The sequence below is a fragment of the Odontesthes bonariensis genome, chromosome 9 (assembly GCF_027942865.1).
Source record: "Odontesthes bonariensis isolate fOdoBon6 chromosome 9, fOdoBon6.hap1, whole genome shotgun sequence".
Taxonomy (NCBI): domain Eukaryota; kingdom Metazoa; phylum Chordata; class Actinopteri; order Atheriniformes; family Atherinopsidae; genus Odontesthes; species Odontesthes bonariensis.
In genome coordinates this window covers 644,361-668,263 of record NC_134514.1, presented here as the reverse complement: position 1 = coordinate 668,263, position 23,903 = coordinate 644,361, and the positions used below count along the sequence as shown (strand labels likewise).

Here is a 23,903-nt window from a genome sequence, read left to right as displayed (position 1 = left end):
AAATGTTATGGCACTTTCATTCATATGGCAGCACATTTAAAATAAAGCTAAATGCTAAAAGCTATACGCTACTTTTGGATTCATTTTTGGATTCTGCGAACAAATGAGATTAATCGTGATTAATCAGGGAAATCATGTGATTAATTAGATTAAACATGTTAGTCGTTGCCCTACTTCTTATCCAACGTGCTTTTGTTTTGAAAACAGGAAGTGAACCTACCCTCGTTGTAGCTAGCTTGAAACTGCCGTTTTGACAGGAAATGACGATCGGCGACGTCACGTTACGTTGCATCTTGGGTAGTTTGAGTATGAGTAGTAACCTCATGATGCATACCCAACATTTCAGAGAATCTAGGATGCATCCTGGAACTTAAAGTTAAAGTTAGTAGGAGTAGTAGGAGTAGTATGCGGTTTCGAACACAGCCATAGACTGTTGTTGGAGTTGGAGCTCGTTGACCAAATGTTTCCCGGCACACAGTAAACTCTTTCAAAAATGGCGGTGTTGTTGTTCTGAGAGGAAGGAGCTAAACCGGTAAAGTGATTCAGGAAATGATGCTGTTGGCCGACCAATCACCACCCTTGCGGTCTCCGCGAGTCTCCGCCTCCTCGACGGATAGATTAGGAATGTTGGCCGACGCACGCCAAGGGACGGAGACAACCATAAATCAGGCTAACGTCACACTAAATTTCTGCTTTTTCAGCCAATCAGTCATCTGGCACTGACAGACCCAATGAAACGCGCCCATTCAGCTGTAAACATATCAGAGGCCCCTCCTTCCTGATGACATCACACAGACGGCGAGGAGCTAACAACGCCACGCGTGAACCGCTCAGACTGAGGAAGAGAAACAGAAGACATGATCTGATGTTTTTTATTTAGTCTCTGGATTAAATTCATGTTTATTTGACAGTCTGGTCCTTTAAATCTGAGTCATGAAACGAAACTCGTCCGTGACGCCTCCTTCTCCACCAGAGGTCGCTGTGACCTCACCGGGTGACTCCCAACAGCCAATCGTCTGGCGGCGCATCACCCGAGCAGCAGGTGAGTCGGTTCGGAGAAGAAAACGTCCTCCGGCGTGCTCAGACGGCCGATCGGCTGCTGTTACACGTGTTTTCATGGGGCGGGTGGTGTTTATGTAGCTGGTGGGTGTGGTCAGTCAGCAGTGGGCGGAGCCTCACAGGTAACCCTCCTTCTTGAACTGTTCGTGCAGGATGTCTCGGTACTCGTCGAAGCCGCCGTCGACGCGTTGAACTTTCCCAAACTCGCACACCCACAGCTCCCTGCACACCAACCGGATCAGCCGCTCGTCGTGCGACACCAGGATGACTCCGCCCTGAAACACGTGACATCACACAGGTGAGCAGACCCACCTGAGCAGACCCACCTGAGACAGACCCACCTGAGACAGACCCACCTGAGCAGACCCACCTGAGACAGACCCACCTGAGCAGACCCACCTGAGACAGACCCACCTGAGCAGACCCACCTGAGACAGACCCACCTGAGACAGACCCACCTGAGACAGACCCACCTGAGCAGACCCACCTGAGACAGACCCACCTGAGCAGACCCACCTGAGACAGACCCACCTGAGACAGACCCACCTGAGCAGACCCACCTGAGGCAGACCCACCTGAGACAGACCCACCTGAGACAGACCCACCTGAGCAGACCCACCTGAGACAGACCCACCTGAGCAGACCCACCTGAGACAGACCCACCTGAGACAGACCCACCTGAGACAGACCCACCTGAGCAGACCCACCTGAGACAGACCCACCTGAGACAGACCCACCTGAGCAGACCCACCTGAGACAGACCCACCTGAGCAGACCCACCTGAGACAGACCCACCTGAGCAGACCCACCCTCTGAAACAGGACGCACACTCACTTTGAACTTATTGAGGGCTTTGGCCAACGCCTCGATGGTCTCCATGTCCAGGTGGTTGGTCGGCTCGTCCAGGATGTAGAAGTTTGGACTGAAAGACAAGGACATCGTCATCACCATCATCATCATCATAATCACCAACATTTGTTATTTTAATGCAACGGAAATGTTTATTTTGTAACTTGTGCTGCCACTTGGCCAGGACGCCCTTGTAAAAGAGATTTTTAATCTCAACGGGTCTATTTTCCTGGTAAAATAAAGGTTAAATAAAAAAAAACAACATCACATCAGCTGATCAGCTCTGAGTTACCATGGCATGGTCATCTGTGCGAAGGCCACCCGGCTCTTCTGTCCTCCCGACAGACTCGCCACCGGCCTCGTGGCGAGCTCTCCGGTGATGCCGTAACCTCCCAGCTGGTGGCGGTACTCCTCCTCATTCCGACCTGCGACACAAACACAGCAGCCAATCACAGCTTAACAAGGAGCCGCCGCCGGTGTCGTCACTGTTGTTACTGTTGCTATGGTTACCGGGGAACTTGTTGAGCAGCAGCTCCACGGAGCAGACGTTCAGGTCCAGCTGGTCCACGTGATGCTGGCTGAAGTAACCGATCTTCAGGTTCCTGTCGAGGTGCGGAGAACATCGTCAAGCCTGGTTAAAGACGGCTTTACGAGTGTTCCCGAGTTTATAAATGAACTTCAAAGCAAACCGCTGCCCCCTGTAACATCAGTACCCCGGACACAAGGCGACTTGTTCCCTAAAAACAGTTAAACTGATGATAATCAGCTGCCTGAGGAAGCAGAAAATGTTCCCTGATTAAAAACTAACGAGTTCCCTCAACAGACTCGACTCCGTTAACAAAATGTAAAAGGTTACGGAAGGAGTGAAATGTTCCCCAAAGAAAATAAAAGGACCTGATCAAACTGGGTTCCTTAAAACAATATGATGTTCCCCGATCAGAAAGGTGGATGAAGCCGACCGCCGCGCTCTGATTGGTCGGCCGGCTCTCTCACCTGTGAGCCTGCCTGACTCCGCAGACCGGCGTCAACTCGCCCATCAGCAGTTTGAGGACGGTGGTTTTCCCGGCGCCGTTTTCCCCGACCTGCCAGGAAACAACAGAGCTGCATCATTGATCGATTTGATTGGGTTTTTCAGCCGTCTGGACTGATCGATGATCGGACGACTTCCTGATGGCGGCGACACGTACGATGCAGATCCGAGAGTCGAGGTCGGCCGACAGGTTGAGGCCCAGGAACAGAGGCTGCTCGGGAGCGTAGTAAAACGTTACTTCGTCCAGCTGCAGGATGGGAGGAGACAGCTTCTCAAAGTTATCTGGAAACCTGAGGACACACCAATCAATGTATCAGTTCCTCACGTCCGTCCTCAGAGGTCCATCAGGACCTGAACCAGGTTTCAGTCAAAACCGCAGATCTTACTTTAAAGTGACCTCCGTTTCCTTCTCAATGGGTTTCATCTCAGGTCTGAAAGGAAGGAAAAAACGCTGCTTTACCCAAAGTCTGAGAGACACAAAGTCTGAGACACAAAGTCTGAGACACAAAGTCTGAGAGACACAAAGTCTGAGAGACACAAAGTCTGAGAGACACAAAGTCTGAGAGACAAAAAGTCTGAGAGACACAAAGTCTTAGAGATACAAAGTCTGAGAGACACACAAAGTCTGAGAGACAAAGTCTGAGAGACACAAAGTCTGAGAGACACAAAGTCTGAGAGACACACAGTCTGAGAGACACACAGTCTGAGAGACAAAGTCTGAGACACAAAGTCTGAGAGACACAAAGTCTGAGAGACACACAGTCTGAGAGACAAAGTCTGAGACACAAAGTCTGAGAGACACACAAAGTCTGAGAGACACAAAGTCTGAGAGACAAAGTCTGAGAGACAAAGTCTGAGAGACACAAAGTCTGAGAGACACAAAGTCTGAGAGACACAAAGTCTGAGAGAGACAAAGTCTGAGAGAGACAAAGTCTGAGACACAAAGTCTGAGACACACAAAGTCTGAGAGACAAAGTCTGAGAGACAAAGTCTGAGAGACACAAAGTCTGAGAGACACAAAGTCTGAGAGACACAAAGTCTGAGACACAAAGTCTGAGAGACACAAAGTCTGAGAGACACAAAGTCTGAGAGACACAAAGTCTGAGAGACACAAAGTCTGAGAGACACAAAGTCTGAGACACACAAAGTCTGAGACACAAAGTCTGAGAGACACAAAGTCTGAGAGACACAAAGTCTGAGCGACACAAAGTCTGAGAGACACAAAGTCTGAGAGACACAAAGTCTGAGAGACACAAAGTCTGAGAGACAAAGTCTGAGACACACAAAGTCTGAGACACACAAAGTCTGAGACACACAAAGTCTGAGAGACAAAGTCTGAGAGACACAAAGTCTGAGAGACACAAAGTCTGAGACACAAAGTCTGAGACACAAAGTCTGAGACACACAAAGTCTGAGACACAAAGTCTGAGAGACACAAAGTCTGAGAGACACAAAGTCTGAGAGACACAAAGTCTGAGACACAAAGTCTGAGACACAAAGTCTGAGACACACAAAGTCTGAGACACACAAAGTCTGAGAGACAAAGTCTGAGAGACACAAAGTCTGAGCGACACAAAGTCTGAGACACACAAAGTCTGAGAGACAAAGTCTGAGAGACACAAAGTCTGAGCGACACAAAGTCTGAGACACACAAAGTCTGAGACACAAAGTCTGAGACACACAAAGTCTGAGACACAAAGTCTGAGACACAAAGTCTGAGACACACAAAGTCTGAGACACACAAAGTCTGAGAGACAAAGTCTGAGACACAAAGTCTGAGAGACACAAAGTCTGAGAGACACAAAGTCTGAGACACAAAGTCTGAGACACAAAGTCTGAGACACACAAAGTCTGAGACACACAAAGTCTGAGAGACACAAAGTCTGAGACACACAAAGTCTGAGAGACAAAGTCTGAGAGACAAAGTCTGAGAGACACAAAGTCTGAGAGACACAAAGTCTGAGAGACACAAAGTCTGAGACACAAAGTCTGAGAGACACAAAGTCTGAGACACACAAAGTCTGAGACACACAAAGTCTGAGACACAAAGTCTGAGACACACAAAGTCTGAGACACAAAGTCTGAGACACACAAAGTCTGAGACACAAAGTCTGAGACACACAAAGTCTGAGACACACAAAGTCTGAGACACACAAAGTCTGAGACACAAAGTCTGAGAGACACAAAGTCTGAGACACAAAGTCTGAGACACACAAAGTCTGAGACACACAAAGTCTGAGAGACACAAAGTCTGAGAGACACAAAGTCTGAGAGACACAAAGTCTGAGAAACACAAAGTCTGAGAGACAAAGTCTGAGAGACACAAAGTCTGAGAAACACAAAGTCTGAGAAACACAAAGTCTGAGAGACAAAGTCTGAGACACAAAGTCTGAGAGACACAAAGTCTGAGACACACAAAGTCTGAGACACACAAAGTCTGAGACACACAAAGTCTGAGAGACACAAAGTCTGAGACACAAAGTCTGAGAGACACAAAGTCTGAGAGACACAAAGTCTGAGACACAAAGTCTGAGACACAAAGTCTGAGACACAAAGTCTGAGAAACACAAAGTCTGAGAAAGACAAAGTCTGAGAGACAAAGTCTGAGAGACACAAAGTCTGAGAAACACAAAGTCTGAGAGACACAAAGTCTGAGACACACAAAGTCTGAGACACAAAGTCTGAGAGACACAAAGTCTGAGACACACAAAGTCTGAGAGACAAAGTCTGAGAGACAAAGTCTGAGAGACACAAAGTCTGAGAAACACAAAGTCTGAGACACAAAGTCTGAGAGACAAAGTCTGAGACACAAAGTCTGAGAGACAAAGTCTGAGACACAAAGTCTGAGAGACACAAAGTCTGAGAGACACAAAGTCTGAGAGACAAAGTCTGAGACACAAAGTCTGAGACACACAAAGTCTGAGACACACAAAGTCTGAGAGACACAAAGTCTGAGAGACAAAGTCTGAGACACAAAGTCTGAGAGACACAAAGTCTGAGACACACAAAGTCTGAGACACACAAAGTCTGAGACAAAGTCTGAGAGACACAAAGTCTGAGAGACACAAAGTCTGAGAGACACAAAGTCTGAGACACAAAGTCTGAGAGACACAAAGTCTGAGAGACACAAAGTCTGAGAAACACAAAGTCTGAGAGACACAAAGTCTGAGAAACACAAAGTCTGAGAAACACAAAGTCTGAGAGACACAAAGGCTGAGAGACACAAAGTCTGAGAGACACAAAGTCTGAGAGACACAAAGTCTGAGACACACAAAGTCTGAGAAACACAAAGTCTGAGAAACACAAAGTCTGAGACACAAAGTCTGAGACACAAAGTCTGAGAGACACAAAGTCTGAGACACACAAAGTCTGAGACACAAAGTCTGAGAGACACAAAGTCTAAGAGACAAAGTCTTAGAGACACAAAGTCTGAGAGACAAAATCTGAGAGACACAAAGTCTGAGAGACACAAAGTCTGAGACACAAAGTCTGAGACACAAAGTCTGAGAGACACAAAGTCTGAGACACAAAGTCTGAGACACAAAGTCTGAGACACACAAAGTCTGAGACACAAAGTCTGAGAGACACAAAGTCTGAGAGACACAAAGTCTGAGACACACAAAGTCTGAGACACAAAGTCTGAGAGACACAAAGTCTGAGACACAAAGTCTGAGAGACACAAAGTCTGAGAGACACAAAGTCTGAGAGACACAAAGTCTGAAACACAAAGTCTGAGACACACAAAGTCTGAGACACAAAGTCTGAGAGACACAAAGTCTGAGAGACACAAAGTCTGAGACACAAAGTCTGAGAGACACAAAGTCTAAGAGACAAAGTCTTAGAGACACAAAGTCTGAGAGACAAAGTCTGAGAGACACAAAGTCTGAGAGACACAAAGTCTGAGACACAAAGTCTGAGAGACACAAAGTCTGAGAGACACAAAGTCTGAGAGACACAAAGTCTAAGAGACAAAGTCTTAGAGACACAAAGTCTGAGAGACAAAGTCTGAGAGACACAAAGTCTGAGAGACAAAGTCTGAGAGACACAAAGTCTTAGAGACACAAAGTCTGAGACACAAAGTCTGAGAGACACAAAGTCTGAGAGACACAAAGTCTGAGACACACAAAGTCTGAGAGACACAAAGTCTGAGAGACACAAAGTCTGAGACACAAAGTCTGAGAGACACAAAGTCTAAGAGACAAAGTCTTAGAGACACAAAGTCTGAGAGACAAAGTCTGAGACACACAAAGTCTGAGAGACAAAGTCTGAGAGACACAAAGTCTGAGAGACACAAAGTCTGAGACAGACAAAGTCTGAGACACACAAAGTCTGAGACACACAAAGTCTGAGAGACAAAGTCTGAGAGACACAAAGTCTGAGAGACACAAAGTCTGAGACAAAGTCTGAGAAACAGAAAGTCTGAGAGACACAAAGTCTGAGAGACAAAGTCTTAGAGACACAAAGTCTGAGAGACACAAAGTCTGAGAGACACAAAGTCTGAGAGACAAAGTCTGAGAGACACAAAGTCTGAGAGACAAAGTCTGAGACAAAGTCTGAGAAACACAAAGTCTGAGAGACACAAAGTCTAAGAGACAAAGTCTTAGAGACACAAAGTCTGAGAGACAAAGTCTGAGACAAAGTCTGAGAGACACAAAGTCTGAGACACACAAAGTCTGAGAGACACAAAGTCTGAGACACAAAGTCTGAGAGACACAAAGTCTGAGAGACAAAGTCTTAGAGACACAAAGTCTGAGAGACAAAGTCTGAGACACACAGTCTGAGACACACAAAGTCTGAGAGACACAAAGTCTGAGAGACAAAGTCTGAGACACACAAAGTCTGAGACACACAAAGTCTGAGACACACAAAGTCTGAGAGACACAAAGTCTGAGAGACACAAAGTCTGAGAGACAAAGTCTGAGAGACAAAGTCTGAGAGACACAAAGTCTGAGAGACACAAAGTCTGAGAGACACACAAAGTCTAAGAGACACACAAAGTCTAAGAGACACAAAGTCTGAGAGACACACAAAGTCTAAGAGACACAAAGTCTTAGAGACACAAAGTCTGAGAGACACAAAGTCTTAGAGACACAAAGTCTGAGAGACACAAAGTCTGAGAGACACAAAGTCTGAGAGACAAAGTCTGAGAGACAAAGTCTGAGAGACACAAAGTCTGAGACACAAAGTCTGAGAGACAAAGTCTGAGAGACACAAAGTCTGAGAGACACAAAGTCTGAGACACAAAGTCTGAGAGACACAAAGTCTGAGAGACAAAGTCTGAGAGACAAAGTCTGAGAGACACAAAGTCTGAGACACAAAGTCTGAGACACAAAGTCTGAGAGACAAAGTCTGAGAGACACAAAGTCTTAGAGACACAAAGTCTGAGACACAAAGTCTGAGAGACACAAAGTCTGAGAGACACAAAGTCTGAGAGACACAAAGTCTGAGACACACAAAGTCTGAGAGACACAAAGTCTGAGACACAAAGTCTGAGAGACACAAAGTCTAAGAGACAAAGTCTTAGAGACACAAAGTCTGAGAGACAAAGTCTGAGACACACAAAGTCTGAGAGACAAAGTCTGAGAGACACAAAGTCTGAGAGACACAAAGTCTGAGACAGACAAAGTCTGAGACACACAAAGTCTGAGACACACAAAGTCTGAGACACACAAAGTCTGAGAGACAAAGTCTGAGAGACACAAAGTCTGAGACACACAAAGTCTGAGAGACAAAGTCTGAGAGACACAAAGTCTGAGAGACACAAAGTCTGAGAGACACAAAGTCTGAGACAAAGTCTGAGAAACACAAAGTCTGAGAGACACAAAGTCTGAGAGACAAAGTCTTAGAGACACAAAGTCTTAGAGACACAAAGTCTGAGAGACACAAAGTCTGAGAGACACAAAGTCTGAGAGACACAAAGTCTGAGACAAAGTCTGAGAAACACAAAGTCTGAGAGACACAAAGTCTGAGAGACAAAGTCTGAGAGACACAAAGTCTGAGAGACAAAGTCTGAGACAAAGTCTGAGAAACACAAAGTCTGAGAGACACAAAGTCTAAGAGACAAAGTCTTAGAGACACAAAGTCTGAGAGACAAAGTCTGAGACACAAAGTCTGAGAGACAAAGTCTGAGAGACACAAAGTCTGAGACACACAAAGTCTGAGACACACAAAGTCTGAGAGACACAAAGTCTGAGAGACACAAAGTCTGAGAGACACAAAGTCTGAGAGACACAAAGTCTGAGACACAAAGTCTGAGAGACACAAAGTCTAAGAGACAAAGTCTTAGAGACACAAAGTCTGAGAGACAAAGTCTGAGACACACAAAGTCTGAGAGACAAAGTCTGAGAGACACAAAGTCTGAGAGACACAAAGTCTGAGACACACAAAGTCTGAGACACACAAAGTCTGAGAGACAAAGTCTGAGAGACACAAAGTCTGAGACACACAAAGTCTGAGACACACAAAGTCTGAGAGACAAAGTCTGAGAGACACAAAGTCTGAGACACACAAAGTCTGAGAGACACAAAGTCTGAGAGACACAAAGTCTGAGACAAAGTCTGAGAAACACAAAGTCTGAGAGACACAAAGTCTGAGAGACAAAGTCTTAGAGACACAAAGTCTTAGAGACACAAAGTCTGAGAGACACAAAGTCTGAGAGACACAAAGTCTGAGAGACAAAGTCTGAGACAAAGTCTGAGAAACACAAAGTCTGAGAGACACAAAGTCTGAGAGACAAAGTCTGAGAGACACAAAGTCTGAGAGACAAAGTCTGAGACAAAGTCTGAGAAACACAAAGTCTGAGAGACACAAAGTCTGAGAGACACAAAGTCTGAGAGACAAAGTCTGAGAGACAAAGTCTGAGACACAAAGTCTGAGAGACAAAGTCTGAGAGACACAAAGTCTGAGACACACAAAGTCTGAGAGACACAAAGTCTGAGAGACACAAAGTCTGAGAGACACAAAGTCTAAGAGACAAAGTCTTAGAGACACAAAGTCTGAGACACACAGTCTGAGACACACAAAGTCTGAGAGACACAAAGTCTGAGAGACAAAGTCTGAGACACACAAAGTCTGAGACACACAAAGTCTGAGAGACAAAGTCTGAGAGACACAAAGTCTGAGAGACACAAAGTCTGAGAGACACAAAGTCTGAGAGACAAAGTCTGAGAGACAAAGTCTGAGAGACACAAAGTCTGAGAGACACAAAGTCTGAGAGACACACAAAGTCTGAGAGACACACAAAGTCTAAGAGACACAAAGTCTGAGAGACACACAAAGTCTAAGAGACACAAAGTCTGAGAGACACACAAAGTCTAAGAGACACAAAGTCTTAGAGACACAAAGTCTGAGAGACACAAAGTCTTAGAGACACAAAGTCTGAGAGACACAAAGTCTGAGAGACACAAAGTCTGAGAGACAAAGTCTGAGAGACAAAGTCTGAGACACAAAGTCTGAGACACAAAGTCTGAGACACAAAGTCTGAGAGACAAAGTCTGAGAGACACAAAGTCTGAGAGACACAAAGTCTGAGACACAAAGTCTGAGAGACACAAAGTCTGAGAGACACAAAGTCTGAGAGACAAAGTCTGAGACACAAAGTCTGAGAGACACAAAGTCTGAGAGACAAAGTCTGAGAGACACAAAGTCTGAGAGACACAAAGTCTGAGACACAAAGTCTGAGACACAAAGTCTGAGAGACACAAAGTCTGAGAGACACAAAGTCTGAGAGACACAAAGTCTGAGACACAAAGTCTGAGACACACAAAGTCTGAGACACACAAAGTCTGAGACACAAAGTCTGAGACACACAAAGTCTGAGAGACACAAAGTCTGAGAGACACAAAGTCTGAGACACAAAGTCTGAGACACAAAGTCTGAGACACACAAAGTCTGAGACACACAAAGTCTGAGACACAAAGTCTGAGACACAAAGTCTGAGACACAAAGTCTGAGAGACACAAAGTCTGAGAGACACAAAGTCTGAGACACAAAGTCTGAGACACACAAAGTCTGAGAGACACAAAGTCTGAGACACAAAGTCTGAGAGACACAAAGTCTGAGACACAAAGTCTGAGACACAAAGTCTGAGACACAAAGTCTGAGAGACACAAAGTCTGAGAGACACAAAGTCTGAGAGACACAAAGTCTGAGACACACAAAGTCTGAGACACACAAAGTCTGAGACACACAAAGTCTGAGAGACACAAAGTCTGAGAGACACAAAGTCTGAGAGACACAAAGTCTGAGACACAAAGTCTGAGAGACACAAAGTCTGAGACACAAAGTCTGAGACACAAAGTCTGAGAGACACAAAGTCTGAGAGACACAAAGTCTGAGAGACACAAAGTCTGAGACACAAAGTCTGAGACACACAAAGTCTGAGACACACAAAGTCTGAGACACAAAGTCTGAGACACACAAAGTCTGAGACACAAAGTCTGAGACACAAAGTCTGAGACACACAAAGTCTGAGAGACACAAAGTCTGAGAGACACAAAGTCTGAGACACAAAGTCTGAGAGACTCACAGCTTCTCCAGCAGCTTCAGTTTGCTCTGCACCTGGGCCGCTCTGTTGGCGTTGTACCGAAACCTGTCGATGAAAACCTGAAACACAAACTCAGCAGGTTAGCCAGTACCACGCTCCACCATCACATTCAGGTCCTGTCAGCTGCTGACAAGCACAGACTGGGTCACAGGCCCCGCCCACAGCTCACAGGCCCCGCCCACAGCTCACAGGCCCCGCCCACAGCTCACAGGCTTTTTATGCCTTTAATGATAGCACAGTTGGAGAGAGACAGGAAGCAGGGGGCAGAGAGAGGGGGAGACATGCAACAAAGGGCCGCTCGGTGCGGGACTCGAACCTGGGTCAGCTGCAGCGAGGACTGTAGCCTCTGTACATGGGGCGGCCGCTTAACCCACTACGCCACTGACCGCCCCACCTGTGAATACTTTATGAGCCACAGGTGTCTGTGGTATACAGACTGGGTCCCACCCAGAACCACAGCTCACAGGCCCCGCCCGCCGCTCACAGGCCCCGCCCACCGCTCACAGGCCCCGCCCACCGTTAGCTGTGAATACTTAATGAGCCACAGGTGTACCTGTATGTGCTGCCTGTACTGCAGCTGGGCGTCGTACTCTCTCTGCTGGTTCTTCAGTCGGTCCTCTTTGGTTTTCACAAAGTTCTCGTAGTCGCCACGGTAACTGTCGAGCCTCTGGGAGTGCAGGTGGATGATGTCGGTGACCACGGCGTTCAGGAAGTTTCTGTCGTGGGAGACGACCAAGATGGTGAACTGCCACGTCTGGGGGAGGAGGGGAGCATTAGCTGGAGGCAAATCATGCCCGGGGGCAACAGAAAGGTTACGGGGGGGGTCAGACCTGCAGGTAGTTCTCCAGCCACAGGATGGCTCTGACGTCCAGCATGTTGGTCGGCTCTGCAAGGTCACACAGAGGTCAAAGAGAGGTCACACAGAGGTCACAACACCACCACAGAACTACAAACACTACGGCCTTATGGGGGAGGCTCTGACTCACCGTCCAGAAGCAGCAGGTCCGGTCTGAAAGGAGAAGGAACACATCATCAGTCTCAGCTAGGCTACAGCGAGGCTACAGCTAGGCTACAGCGGGGCTACAGCGGGGCTACAGCGGGGCTACAGCGAGGCTACAGCTAGGCTACAGCGAGGCTACAGCTAGGCTACAGCGAGGCTACAGCGGGGCTAAAGCGAGGCTACAGCGGGGCTACAGCGAGAATACAGCTAGGCTACAGCGAGGCTACAGCGAGAATACAGCTAGGCTACAGCGAGGCTACAGCGAGGCTAAAGCGAGGCTACAGCGGGGCTACAGCGGGGCTACAGCGAGAATACAGCTAGGCTACAGCGAGGCTACAGCGAGGCTACAGCGAGGCTACAGCTAGGCTACAGCGAGGCTACAGCGGGGCTACAGCGGGGCTACAGCGAGGCTACAGCTGGGCTACAGCGAGGCTACAGCGGGGCTACAGCGAGGCTACAGCTAGGCTACAGCTAGGCTACAGCCATGCTACAGCGGGGCTACAGCGAGGCTACAGCGAGGCTGCAGCTAGGCTACAGCGGGGCTACAGCGAGGCTACAGCGAGGCTACAGCGGGGCTACAGCGAGGCTACAGCGGGGCTACAGCGGGGCTACAGCGAGGCTACAGCGGGGCTACAGCGGGGCTACAGCGGGGCTACAGCTAGGCTACAGCGGGGCTACAGCGGGGCTACAGCTAGGCTACAGCGAGGCTACAGCGGGGCTACAGCGAGGCTACAGCGAGGCTACAGCGGGGCTACAGCGGGGCTAGAGCGGGGCTACAGCTAGGCTACAGCGGGGCTACAGCGAGGCTACAGCTGGGCTACAGCGAGGCTACAGCGGGGCTACAGCGAGGCTACAGCTGGGCTACAGCGAGGCTACAGCGGGGCTACAGCGGGGCTACAGCGAGGCTACAGCGGGGCTACAGCGGGGCTACAGCGGGGCTACAGCGAGGCTACAGCGAGGCTACAGCTGGGCTACAGCGGGGCTACAGCGGGGCTACAGCGGGGCTACAGCCATGCTACAGCTCGGCTACAGCTCGGCTACAGCGGGGCTACAGCGGGGCTACAGCGGGGCTACAGCTAGGCTACAGCTAGGCTACAGCGAGGCTACAGCGAGGCTACAGCCATGCTACAGCGGGGCTAAAGCGAGGCTACAGCGGGGCTACAGCGAGGCTACAGCGGGGCTACAGCGAGGCTACAGCGAGGCTACAGCTAGGCTACAGCTAGACTACAGCGAGGCTACAGCAGCGGGGCTACAGCGAGGCTACAGCGGGGCTGCAGCTAGGCTACAGCGAGAATACAGCGAGGCTACAGCGGGGCTACAGCGGGGCTACAGCGGGGCTACAGCCATGCTACAGCGAGGCTACAGCGGGGCTACAGCTGGGCTACAGCGAGGCTACAGCGGGGCTACAGCGGGGCTACAGCGGGGCAACAGCGGGGCTACAGCGGGGCTACAGCTAGGCTACAGCGGGGCTACAGCGGGGCTACAGCGAGGCTACAGCGGGGCTACAGCGAGTCTACAGCGGGGCTACAGCGGGGCTACAGCGGGGCTACAGCCATGCTACAGCGAGGCTACAGCGGGGCTACAGCTGGGCTACAGCGAGGCTACAGCGGGGCTACAGCGGGGCTACAGCGGGGCAACAGCGGGGCTACAGCGGGGCTACAGCTAGGCTACAGCGGGGCTACAGCGGGGCTACAGCGAGGCTACAGCGGGGCTACAGCGAGGCTACAGCGGGGCTACAGCGGGGCTACAGCTAGGCTACAGTTCGGCTACAGTTCGGCTACAGCGGGGCTACAGCGGGGCTACAGCTAGGCTACAGTTCGGCTACAGCGAGGCTACAGCGAGGCTACAGCGGGGCTACAGCGGGGCTACAGCGAGGCTACAGCGAGGCTACAGCGGGGCTACAGCGGGGCTACAGCCATGCTACAGCGGGGCTACAGCTCGGCTACAGCTCGGCTACAGCGGGGCTACAGCTAGGCTACAGTTCGGCTACAGCTCGGCTACAGCGGGGCTACAGCGAGGCTACAGCTCGGCTACAGCGGGGCTACAGCGGGGCTACAGCTCGGCTACAGCGGGGCTACAGCGAGGCTACAGCGGGGCTACAGCGGGGCTACAGCGGGGCAACAGCGGGGCTACAGCGGGGCTACAGCGAGGCTACAGCGGGGCTACAGCGAGGCTACAGCGGGGCTACAGCGAGGCTACAGCGGGGCTACAGCGGGGCTACAGCGAGGCTACAGCGAGGCTACAGCGGGGCTACAGCGAGGCTACAGCGGGGCTACAGCGGGGCTACAGCGGGGCTACAGCTAGGCAACAGCTGGGCTACAGCGGGGCTACAGCTAGGCTACAGCGGGGCTACAGCTAGGCTACAGCGGGGCTACAGCGGGGCTACAGCGAGGCTACAGCGGGGCTACAACGAGGCTACAGCGGGGCTACAGCGAGGCTACAGCGGGGCTACAGCGGGGCTACAGCGAGGCTACAGCGGGGCTACAGCGAGGCTACAGCGGGGCTACAGCGGGGCTACAGCTAGGCTACAGTTCGGCTACAGCGAGGCTACAGCGGGGCTACAGCGGGGCTACAGCTAGGCTACAGTTCGGCTACAGCGAGGCTACAGCGGGGCTACAGCGAGGCTACAGCGAGGCTACAGCGGGGCTACAGCGGGGCTACAGCGAGGCTACAGCGAGGCTACAGCGGGGCTACAGCGGGGCTACAGCGGGGCTACAGCCATGCTACAGCGGGGCTACAGCTCGGCTACAGCGGGGCTACAGCTAGGCTACAGTTCGGCTACAGCTCGGCTACAGCGGGGCTACAGCTCGGCTACAGCTCGGCTACAGCTCGGCTACAGCGGGGCTACAGCGGGGCTACAGCGAGGCTACAGCGGGGCTACAGCGAGGCTACAGCGGGGCTACAGCGGGGCTACAGCGGGGCAACAGCGGGGCTACAGCTAGGCTACAGCGGGGCTACAGCGGGGCTACAGCGAGGCTACAGCGGGGCTACAACGAGGCTACAGCGGGGCTACAGCGAGGCTACAGCGGGGCTACAGCGAGGCTACAGCGAGGCTACAGCGGGGCTACAGCGAGGCTACAGCGGGGCTACAGCGGGGCTACAGCGGGGCTACAGCGTGGCTACAGCGGGCTCAAACTCACCGAGCGAACAGAGCTCTGGCCAGCGCCAACCTCATCCTCCAGCCTCCGGAGAACTCTCTGAGACAGAAAACACAGCCGTCTGAACCAGGTGAAACACGTGTGTGTTATCAGTGTGTGTGTGTGTGTGTGTTAGTGTGTGTGTGACTCACTTGGTGGTCTGCTGTTGCATCTTTGAAGAGAATCCGAGACCAGCCAGGATGACGGAGGCTCTGATTGGATGAGAAGGAGTTTCAGTTTCTGAAAGTTCGGATTCGGGCCTGATTCCATTTATCATTTATAACCGGATCTCTTAACGTTGGTCTGAGTAAGTTAGACCTAACGATCAGCTGTTTTAACTGAAAACACTGCGTTGCCATGGTTACCGAGCTGGGGCTTTGTCAGCTTCGATCTCCTCCAGTTTGGCGTAAATCTCCGACAGTCGAACGCTTTCCATCCCATCGGCGCTGAAACAACAACAGAGACGGGCTGAAACATCGGGTGGCAGAAACCTGACTGGTAAAGGTATTCTGCTTATATTAAAGGTTAGTTACGGCCCTGACTCCTCCCACCTTCAGCCCAGACTCCTCCCACCTTCAGCCCAGACTCCTCCCACCTTCAGCCCTGACTCCTCCCACCTTCAGCTACACGGCCCTGACTCCTCCACCTTCAGCCCTGACTCCTCCCACCTTCAGCCCTGACTCCTCCCACCTTTAGCTGCGCGGCCCTGACTCCTCCACCTTCAGCCCTGACTCCTCCCACCTTCAGCCCTGACTCCTCCCACCTTCAGCCCTGACTCCTCCCACCTTTAGCTACACGGCCCTGACTCCTCCACCTTCAGCCCTGACTCCTCCCACCTTCAGCCCTGACTCCTCCCACCTTTAGCTGCGCGGCCCTGACTCCTCCCACCTTCAGCCCTGACTCCTCCCACCTCCAGCCCAGACTCCTCCCACCTCCAGCCCAGACTCCTCCCACCTCCAGCCCAGACTCCTCCCACCTCCAGCTGCACGGCCCTGACTCCTCCACCTTCAGCCCTGACTCCTCCACCTTCAGCCCTGACTCCTCCCACCTTCAGCCCTGACTCCTCCCACCTTCAGCCCTGACTCCTCCCACCTTTACCAGCTGATTGGACAGACCCAGCCCCAGGTGTGCTCCCATTGGTCGGTGCAGCACGGCGCGGGTTTCTTACGTTCCGCCGGCGATGCGAGCGTTCAGCCGCCGCTCCTCGTCCAGCAGCTCCTGCCGCTGCGTGTCGCTCTCCAGGACGCTCTGCAGCGCCATGGTGTCGTCCCCCGCCACTTCCTGTTCCACGTGCAGGATGGAGATGTGCGCCGGCACGCGCAGGCTCCGACTCGCCAGCATCTTCAGCAGCGTGGTCTTCCCCAGCCCGTTCCGGCCAATCAGGCCGTAGCGCCGGCCGGACGCCAGGGACAGCTCCGCCCCCTGCAGCAGACACCTGTGGACACGTGGACACCAGGTGAGCTCCGGGCGCCGCACAGCGTCCTGCCGACTCACCTGGACAGGTGCTCACCTCTCCCCGAAGGAAACGTCAAAGTTCTCGATGCGGATGTCGTAGCTGCGGTTCTTCCCCGATTGGTCGACTCGGCTGTCCTTCTTGCTGCTCGCCTGACTGGCCGACGCCTCCTCCAGGACTCTGAGACAAAACACAGGAGGACAGGTGAGAGGAGGACAGGTGAGAGGAGGACAGGTGAGGACAGGTGAGGGGACGACAGGTGAGGGGAGGACAGGTGAGAGGAGGACAGGTGAGAGGAGGACAGGTGAGGAAAGGTGAGAGGAGGACAGGTGAGGAAAGGTGAGAGGAGGACAGGTGAGGACAGGTGAGGACAGGTGAGAGGAGGACAGGTGAGGAAAGGTGAGAGGAGGACAGGTGAGGGGAGGACAGGTGAGGACAGGTGAGAGGAGGACAGGTGAGGACAGGTGAGAGGAGGACAGGTGAGGACAGGTGAGAGGAGGACAGGTGAGGACAGGTGAGAGGAGGACAGGTGAGGACAGGTGAGAGGAGGACAGGTGAGGAAAGGTGAGAGGAGGACAGGTGAGGACAGGTGAGAGGAGGACAGGTGAGGAAAGGTGAGAGGAGGACAGGTGAGGAAAGGTGAGAGGAGGACAGGTGAGGACAGGTGAGAGGAGGATAGGTGAGAGGAGGACAGGTGAGAGGAGGACAGGTGAGGAAAGGTGAGAGGAGGAAAGGTGAGAGGAGGACAGGTGAGGGGAGGACAGGTGAGGACAGGTGAGAGGAGGAAAGGTGAGAGGAGGACAGGTGAGGACAGGTGAGGGGAGGACAGGTGAGAGGAGGACAGGTGAGGGGAGGACAGGTGAGGACAGGTGAGAGGAGGAAAGGTGAGAGGAGGACAGGTGAGGACAGGTGAGAGGAGGACAGGTGAGGGGAGGATAGGTGAGAGGAGGACAGGTGAGGGGAGGACAGGTGAGAGGAGGACAGGTGAGGGGAGGACAGGTGAGGACAGGTGAGAGGAGGACAGGTGAGGGGAGAACAGGTGAGAGGAGGACAGGGGAGGACAGGGGAGGACAGGTGAGGACAGATGAGAGGAGGACAGGTGAGGACAGGTGAGAGGAGGACAGCTGAGAGGAGGACAGGTGAGGACAGGTAAGAGGAGGACAGGTGAGGGGAGGACAGGTGAGGGGAGGACAGGTGAGGGGAGGACAGGTGAGAGGAGGACAGGTGAGGACAGGTGAGAGGAGGACAGGTGAGGGGAGGACAGGTGAGGGGAGGACAGGTGAGAGGAGGATAGGTGAGAGGAGGATAGGTGAGGGGAGGACAGGTGAGAGGAGGACAGGTGAGAGGAGGACAGGTGAGAGGAGGACAGGTGAGGACAGGTGAGAGGAGGACAGGTGAGAGGAGGATAGGTGAGAGGAGGACAGGTGAGAGGAGGACAGCTGAGGGGAGGACAGGTGAGGGGAGGACAGGTGAGAGGAGGACAGGTGAGAGGAGGACAGGTGAGGACAGGTGAGGGGAGGTGAGGGGAGGACAGGTGAGAGGAGGACAGGTGAGGACAGGTGAGGGGAGGACAGGTGAGAGGAGGATAGGTGAGAGGAGGACAGGTGAGAGGAGGACAGCTGAGGGGAGGACAGGTGAGAGGAGGACAGGTGAGAGGAGGACAGGTGAGGGGAGGACAGGTGAGGGGAGGACAGGTGAGAGGAGGACAGGTGAGGAAAGGTGAGAGGAGGACAGGTGAGGACAGGTGAGGACAGGTGAGAGGAGGACAGGTGAGGACAGGTGAGAGGAGGACAGGTGAGGACAGGTGGGGGACTCACAGTGGACTGGTGGATTTCTGCGAGTCCTTCTCGTTCCTGCGCTCATGTTTGGCTTTCAGTTTGGCTTCAGCTTTCTCCAGCTTTTTGGCATCGACCGTCTGAGCAGAAGCAGAAAGTTTTGATAAAAGTTCCTGAAACTTGAACTCGTTTTTACAGTTTCTGAACGAGACTCACCGTGTTCTGAGCACGCTTCATCATCCAGATGCCCTGAACATCTGTGGCTGCTGAAACTGAGGAGAAGCAGACGGACATCCATCATCAGGTTTATGTCCCTAGAACCTTTCCAATGGAACTAACAGGAGTCCTGGTCCTGAACCCTGTGGGACGCCACCAGCTCCAATGGAACTAACAGGAGTCCTGGTCCTGAACCCTGTGGGACGCCACCAGCTCCAATGGAACTAACAGGAGTCCTGGTCCTGAACCCTGTGGGACGCCACCAGCTCCAATGGAACTAACAGGAGTCCTGGTCCTGAACCCTGTGGGACGCCACCAGCTCCAATGGAACTAACAGGAGTCCTGGTCCTGAACCCTGTGGGACGCCACCAGGTCCAATGGAACTAACAGGAGTCCTGGTCCTGAACCCTGTGGGACGCCACCAGCTCCAATGGAACTAACAGGAGTCCTGGTCCTGAACCCTGTGGGACGCCACCAGCTCCAATGGTACTAACAGGAGTCCTGGTCCTGAACCCTGTGGGACGCCACCAGCTCCAATGGTACTAACAGGAGTCCTGGTCCTGAACCCTGTGGGACGCCACCAGCTCCAATGGAACTAACAGGAGTCCTGGTCCTGAACCCTGTGGGACGCCACCAGCTCCAATGGAACTAACAGGAGTCCTGGTCCTGAACCCTGTGGGACGCCACCAGGTCCAATGGAACTAACAGGAGTCCTGGTCCTGAACCCTGTGGGACGCCACCAGCTCCAATGGAACTAACAGGAGTCCTGGTCCTGAACCCTGTGGGACGCCACCAGCTCCAATGGTACTAACAGGAGTCCTGGTCCTGAACCCTGTGGGACGCCACCAGCTCCAATGGTACTAACAGGAGTCCTGGTCCTGAACCCTGTGGGACGCCACCAGCTCCAATGGAACTAACAGGAGTCCTGGTCCTGAACCCTGTGGGACGCCACCAGCTCCAATGAAACCAGAATACAGAACTAACAGGAGTCCCGGTTCTGAACCCTGTGGGACGCCACCAGCTCCAATGGAACCAGGACACAGAACTAACAGGAGTCCCGGTTCTGAACCCTGTGGGACGCCACCAGCTCCAATGGAACCAGAATACAGAACTAACAGGAGTCCCGGTTCTGAACCCTGTGGGACGCCACCAGCTCCAATGGAATCAGGATACAGAACTAACAGGAGTCCCGGTTCTGAACCCTGTGGGACGCCACCAGCTCCAATGGAATCAGGATACAGAACTAACAGGAGTCCCGGTTCTGAACCCTGTGGGACGCCACCAGCTCCAATGGAATCAGGATACAGAACTAACAGGAGTCCCGGTTCTGAACCCTGTGGGACGCCACCAGCTCCAATGGAACCAGGACACAGAACTAACAGGAGTCCTGGTTCTGAACCCTGTGGGACGCCACCAGCTCCAATAGAACCAGGACACAGAACTAACAGGAGTCCTGGTTCTGAACCCTGTGGGACGCCACCAGCTCCAATAGAACCAGGACACAGAACTAACAGGAGTCCTGGTTCTGAACCCTGTGGGACGCCACCAGCTCCAATGGAACCAGGACACAGAACTAACAGGAGTCCTGGTTCTGAACCCTGTGGGACGCCACCAGCTCCAATGGAACCAGGACACAGAACTAACAGGAGTCCCGGTTCTGAACCCTGTGGGACGCCACCAGCTCCAATAGAACCAGGACACAGAACTAACAGGAGTCCCGGTTCTGAACCCTGTGGGACGCCACGAGCTGTCGCTTCAGAGTAACCAAACTCTTCCTTCTTCTTTGTGGTTCAGAAATGTTGTGGTTGTTTCTGGATTCTTACCCGGTTCTACAGAGATCTGAGACAGCTGGACCGGAGCGTCCAACAGAACCTGCCTCTGGGAGCTTCGATGGTTGTTCCTGAAGAACACGAGAGGACACAAATGTTAGCCCATCATGAACCAGAACCAGAACCAGAACCACTCAGGAAGCTCTGCTCACAGCTGCAGCGTGTTGAACATCTGGAAGCAGATGTCTCTGATGTCCTCCTCATTTTTGCTGTCCGCAGAGACGTCCTGCAGGACGCCGCCGATGGCGTCGAACACCTCCTCGCCATCCTCAAAGTCTGGACCGCCGCTGGCCAACACACCTGGAATAAAAACACAGCTGTCAGCATTCAGTTACATCATCTATGAACTCCTGTCCAGGCCTCACAGATCCAGAACCTCCTGAACCTCCTGAACCTCCAGAACCTTCAGAACATCCTGAACCTTCAGAACCTTCAGAACCTCCTGAACCTCCAGAACCTCCTGAACCTCCAGAACCTCCTGAACCTCCAGAACCTTCAGAACCTCCTGAACCTTCAGAACATCCTGAACCTTCAGAACCTTCAGAACCTCCAGAACCTTCAGAACCTTCAGAACCTCCTGAACCTTCAGAACCTTCAGAACCTCCTGAACCTCCAGAACCTCCTGAACCTCCAGAACCTTCAGAACCTCCTGAACCTTCAGAACATCCTGAACCTTCAGAACCTTCAGAACCTCCAGAACCTCCAGAACCTCCTGAACCTTCAGAACCTTCAGAACATCCTGAACCTTCAGAACCTTCAGAACCTCCTGAACCTCCAGAACCTCCTGAACCTCCAGAACCTTCAGAACCTCCTGAACCTTCAGAACATCCTGAACCTTCAGAACCTTCAGAACCTCCAGAACCTCCAGAACCTCCTGAACCTTCAGAACCTTCAGAACCTCCTGAACCTCCAGAACCTCCAGAAGCTTCAGAACCTTCTGAACGTCCTGAACCTCCAGAACCTTCACAAGCTCCAGTACCTTCAGGACCTTCAGAACCTCCTGAACCTTCAGAAGCTCCAGAACTTTCAGAAGCTCCAGAACCTTCAGAAGCTCCAGAACCTTCAGAACCTCCAGAACCTCCTGAATCTCCAGAACCTCCTGAACTTCCAGAACCTCCTGAACTTCCAGAACCTCCTGAACTTCCAGAACCTCCAGAACCTCCTGAACATCCTGAACCTTCAGGACCTTCAGAACATCCTGAACCTTCAGAAGCTCCATAACCTTCAGAACCTCCTGAACATCCAGAACCTCCTAATCCCTACATCCTTGATTCCTTTCCTCTCTCCTCAGCTGAATTCAACAGAATCACGTGACGGTACCTGGCAGACACGTGCTGCATCTAACAGCTGATCTTGTATCAATAACTTTAGTTTTTAGTCATTTTTTAGTCTTTTTCCCTCCAGCTCTCAGCTTCCTGTGAGGTACCCTCTGTGGTACCTTCAGTGTGGGGGCTCCAGAAAGTCTGACCCGCACCAGTCCCGCTAATAACCGGGCCGTGCCGGGTCGGGCCGGGCCGGGATATCCGGTGTCCCTGCGCGGGGCGCCGCCAGCCGGTTAGCCGAGCGGCTACAGAGCTGCGGCCGCCCGGCTAACAGGCGGACTAAAGGCCCCTGTTAGCGGCTCCGGGGGACCAGCGGACGGTGGCTCTGTCCCCCCCCCGGCGCTCAGCGGCCCGGAACCCCGCGGACAGCCGCTCTGCTCCCGGCTTCTAACCTGTGATGTAGTCAAAAAGCTCCGTGTCGATCTCAGGAAACTCGCTCTTCAAGATATCCACGTACGTCGCCATGATACCCGGCCCTGGACACCACCGCAACGCGCATGCGTGTAGATGCGACAGCGCCGGGGCATTGTGGGACACGGAGTTTGTGGTTTTGATGACGTCAGACGGTCATGTAATGAAGTTGGCCACATGGAGGGAAGTTAAAGTCATTTATTTTAAAATACGTTGAAAATACTACAGAAAAAGTGTTTTATAGAAGAGAAAAATACTTTATTCAAAATATATTCAAAATATATTTATACATGTAAGCTATTTTTATGAGCCCTGGATAGAGGGATGTATACATTCACATGTGTAGTATTTTCAAAGTATCTTAACATGAGCTCCCATGATGCACCTCTCCATGTGACATCATTGTTGTCATTGGCTCTGTTCGAAACCGCCTACTTCTCCATCCAACCAAAATGTGTATTAAATCTAGATTTAACAAGGACATTGGTGTAAACTGTACCTTCTGTAATGACTGTCCTGACCTGATGTACATTTATTCTGGCATTGCCCTGCTGTGAAAGACTTTTGGCAGAGACTCTGTGACTTTGTTGTTAATAATATTGTGGAAAACTTTGTTAGTTTCTGGAAGGATGTACTGTTTGGGTTACACAAGAACAGCCAAATCAAAAGTGATGCATTGTACCCGATTAACCTTTTGATTATACTTTCTAAATTTTATATTCATTGTTGCAAGTACTCAGGGAAGAAGCCAAGCTTTATAGCCTTTTATAATACATTTAAACAGTACATCATTTCAATCAAGAACTCAAAGAAACCCAAAGCCAGAAGAACTATGGAAACATGTTCCTCATTGAAGATAATTGATGAACCCTGAACCCCCCAGGCAACTCAGAAAGCATTCTCTCTCTTCTTCTTCTTTCTTATTGCCCATATATTGATATAAACACTTGTATATTGAGAATTCGCGTTTTGTATTATAATGTAGATTGTTGTTGTTGTAACATTGTGGTTTTCAATAAAGAAAAAAAAAAAAAACTCGCCTCCTACTCATTCTAACTTTAACTTTTTTAAGTTCCTGGATGCATACTAGATTCTCCTAAATGTTGGGTATGCATCATGAGGTCACTACTCATACTCAAACTACCCAAGATGCAACGTGACGTCGCCGATCGTCATTTCCTGTCAAAACGGCAGTTTCAAGCTAGCTACAACGAGGGTAAGTTCACTTCCTGTTTTCAAAACAAAAGCACCAATTGTATGGTAATGGCTTTCCCTATG

The 23,903-nt window shown here is 51.6% G+C and overlaps 1 protein-coding gene across 1 annotated transcript; it reads right to left on the bottom strand.

The window, feature by feature from the left end:
- Window positions 1-856: 856 nt before the first annotated feature.
- Window positions 857-22,722, bottom strand: abcf3 (ATP-binding cassette, sub-family F (GCN20), member 3). The gene is made up of 21 exons (XM_075472691.1): window positions 22,607-22,722; window positions 21,045-21,192; window positions 20,887-20,963; window positions 19,064-19,119; window positions 18,890-18,987; window positions 17,130-17,252; window positions 16,788-17,054; window positions 15,985-16,065; window positions 15,772-15,831; window positions 15,623-15,679; window positions 12,469-12,491; window positions 12,313-12,368; window positions 12,036-12,236; window positions 11,465-11,541; window positions 3,325-3,369; window positions 3,096-3,228; window positions 2,902-2,990; window positions 2,419-2,510; window positions 2,201-2,333; window positions 1,894-1,981; window positions 857-1,334 (listed from the first exon to the last, which is right to left on the bottom strand). The coding sequence occupies exons 1-21, from the start codon at window positions 22,677-22,679 to the stop codon at window positions 1,176-1,178; spliced, it is 2,136 nt and encodes a 711-aa protein (XP_075328806.1). The 5' UTR covers window positions 22,680-22,722; the 3' UTR covers window positions 857-1,175.
- Between the last annotated feature and the right edge of the window lie 1,181 nt (window positions 22,723-23,903).

What these genes read in the sequence shown, in the direction of transcription:
- abcf3 (XM_075472691.1), bottom strand. Translation starts at nt 22,679, where the DNA reads ATGGCGACGTACGTGGATATCTTGAAGAGCGAGTTTCCTGAGATCGAC. An exon ending in GGCTGGAGAACTACCTGCAG is followed by an intron (nt 12,237 to 12,312) that starts GTCTGACCCCCC and finishes CTCCTCCCCCAG; the next exon opens with ACGTGGCAGTTCACCATCTT. An exon ending in GCTGCTCAACAAGTTCCCCG is followed by an intron (nt 2,334 to 2,418) that starts GTAACCATAGCA and finishes TTTGTGTCGCAG; the next exon opens with GTCGGAATGAGGAGGAGTAC.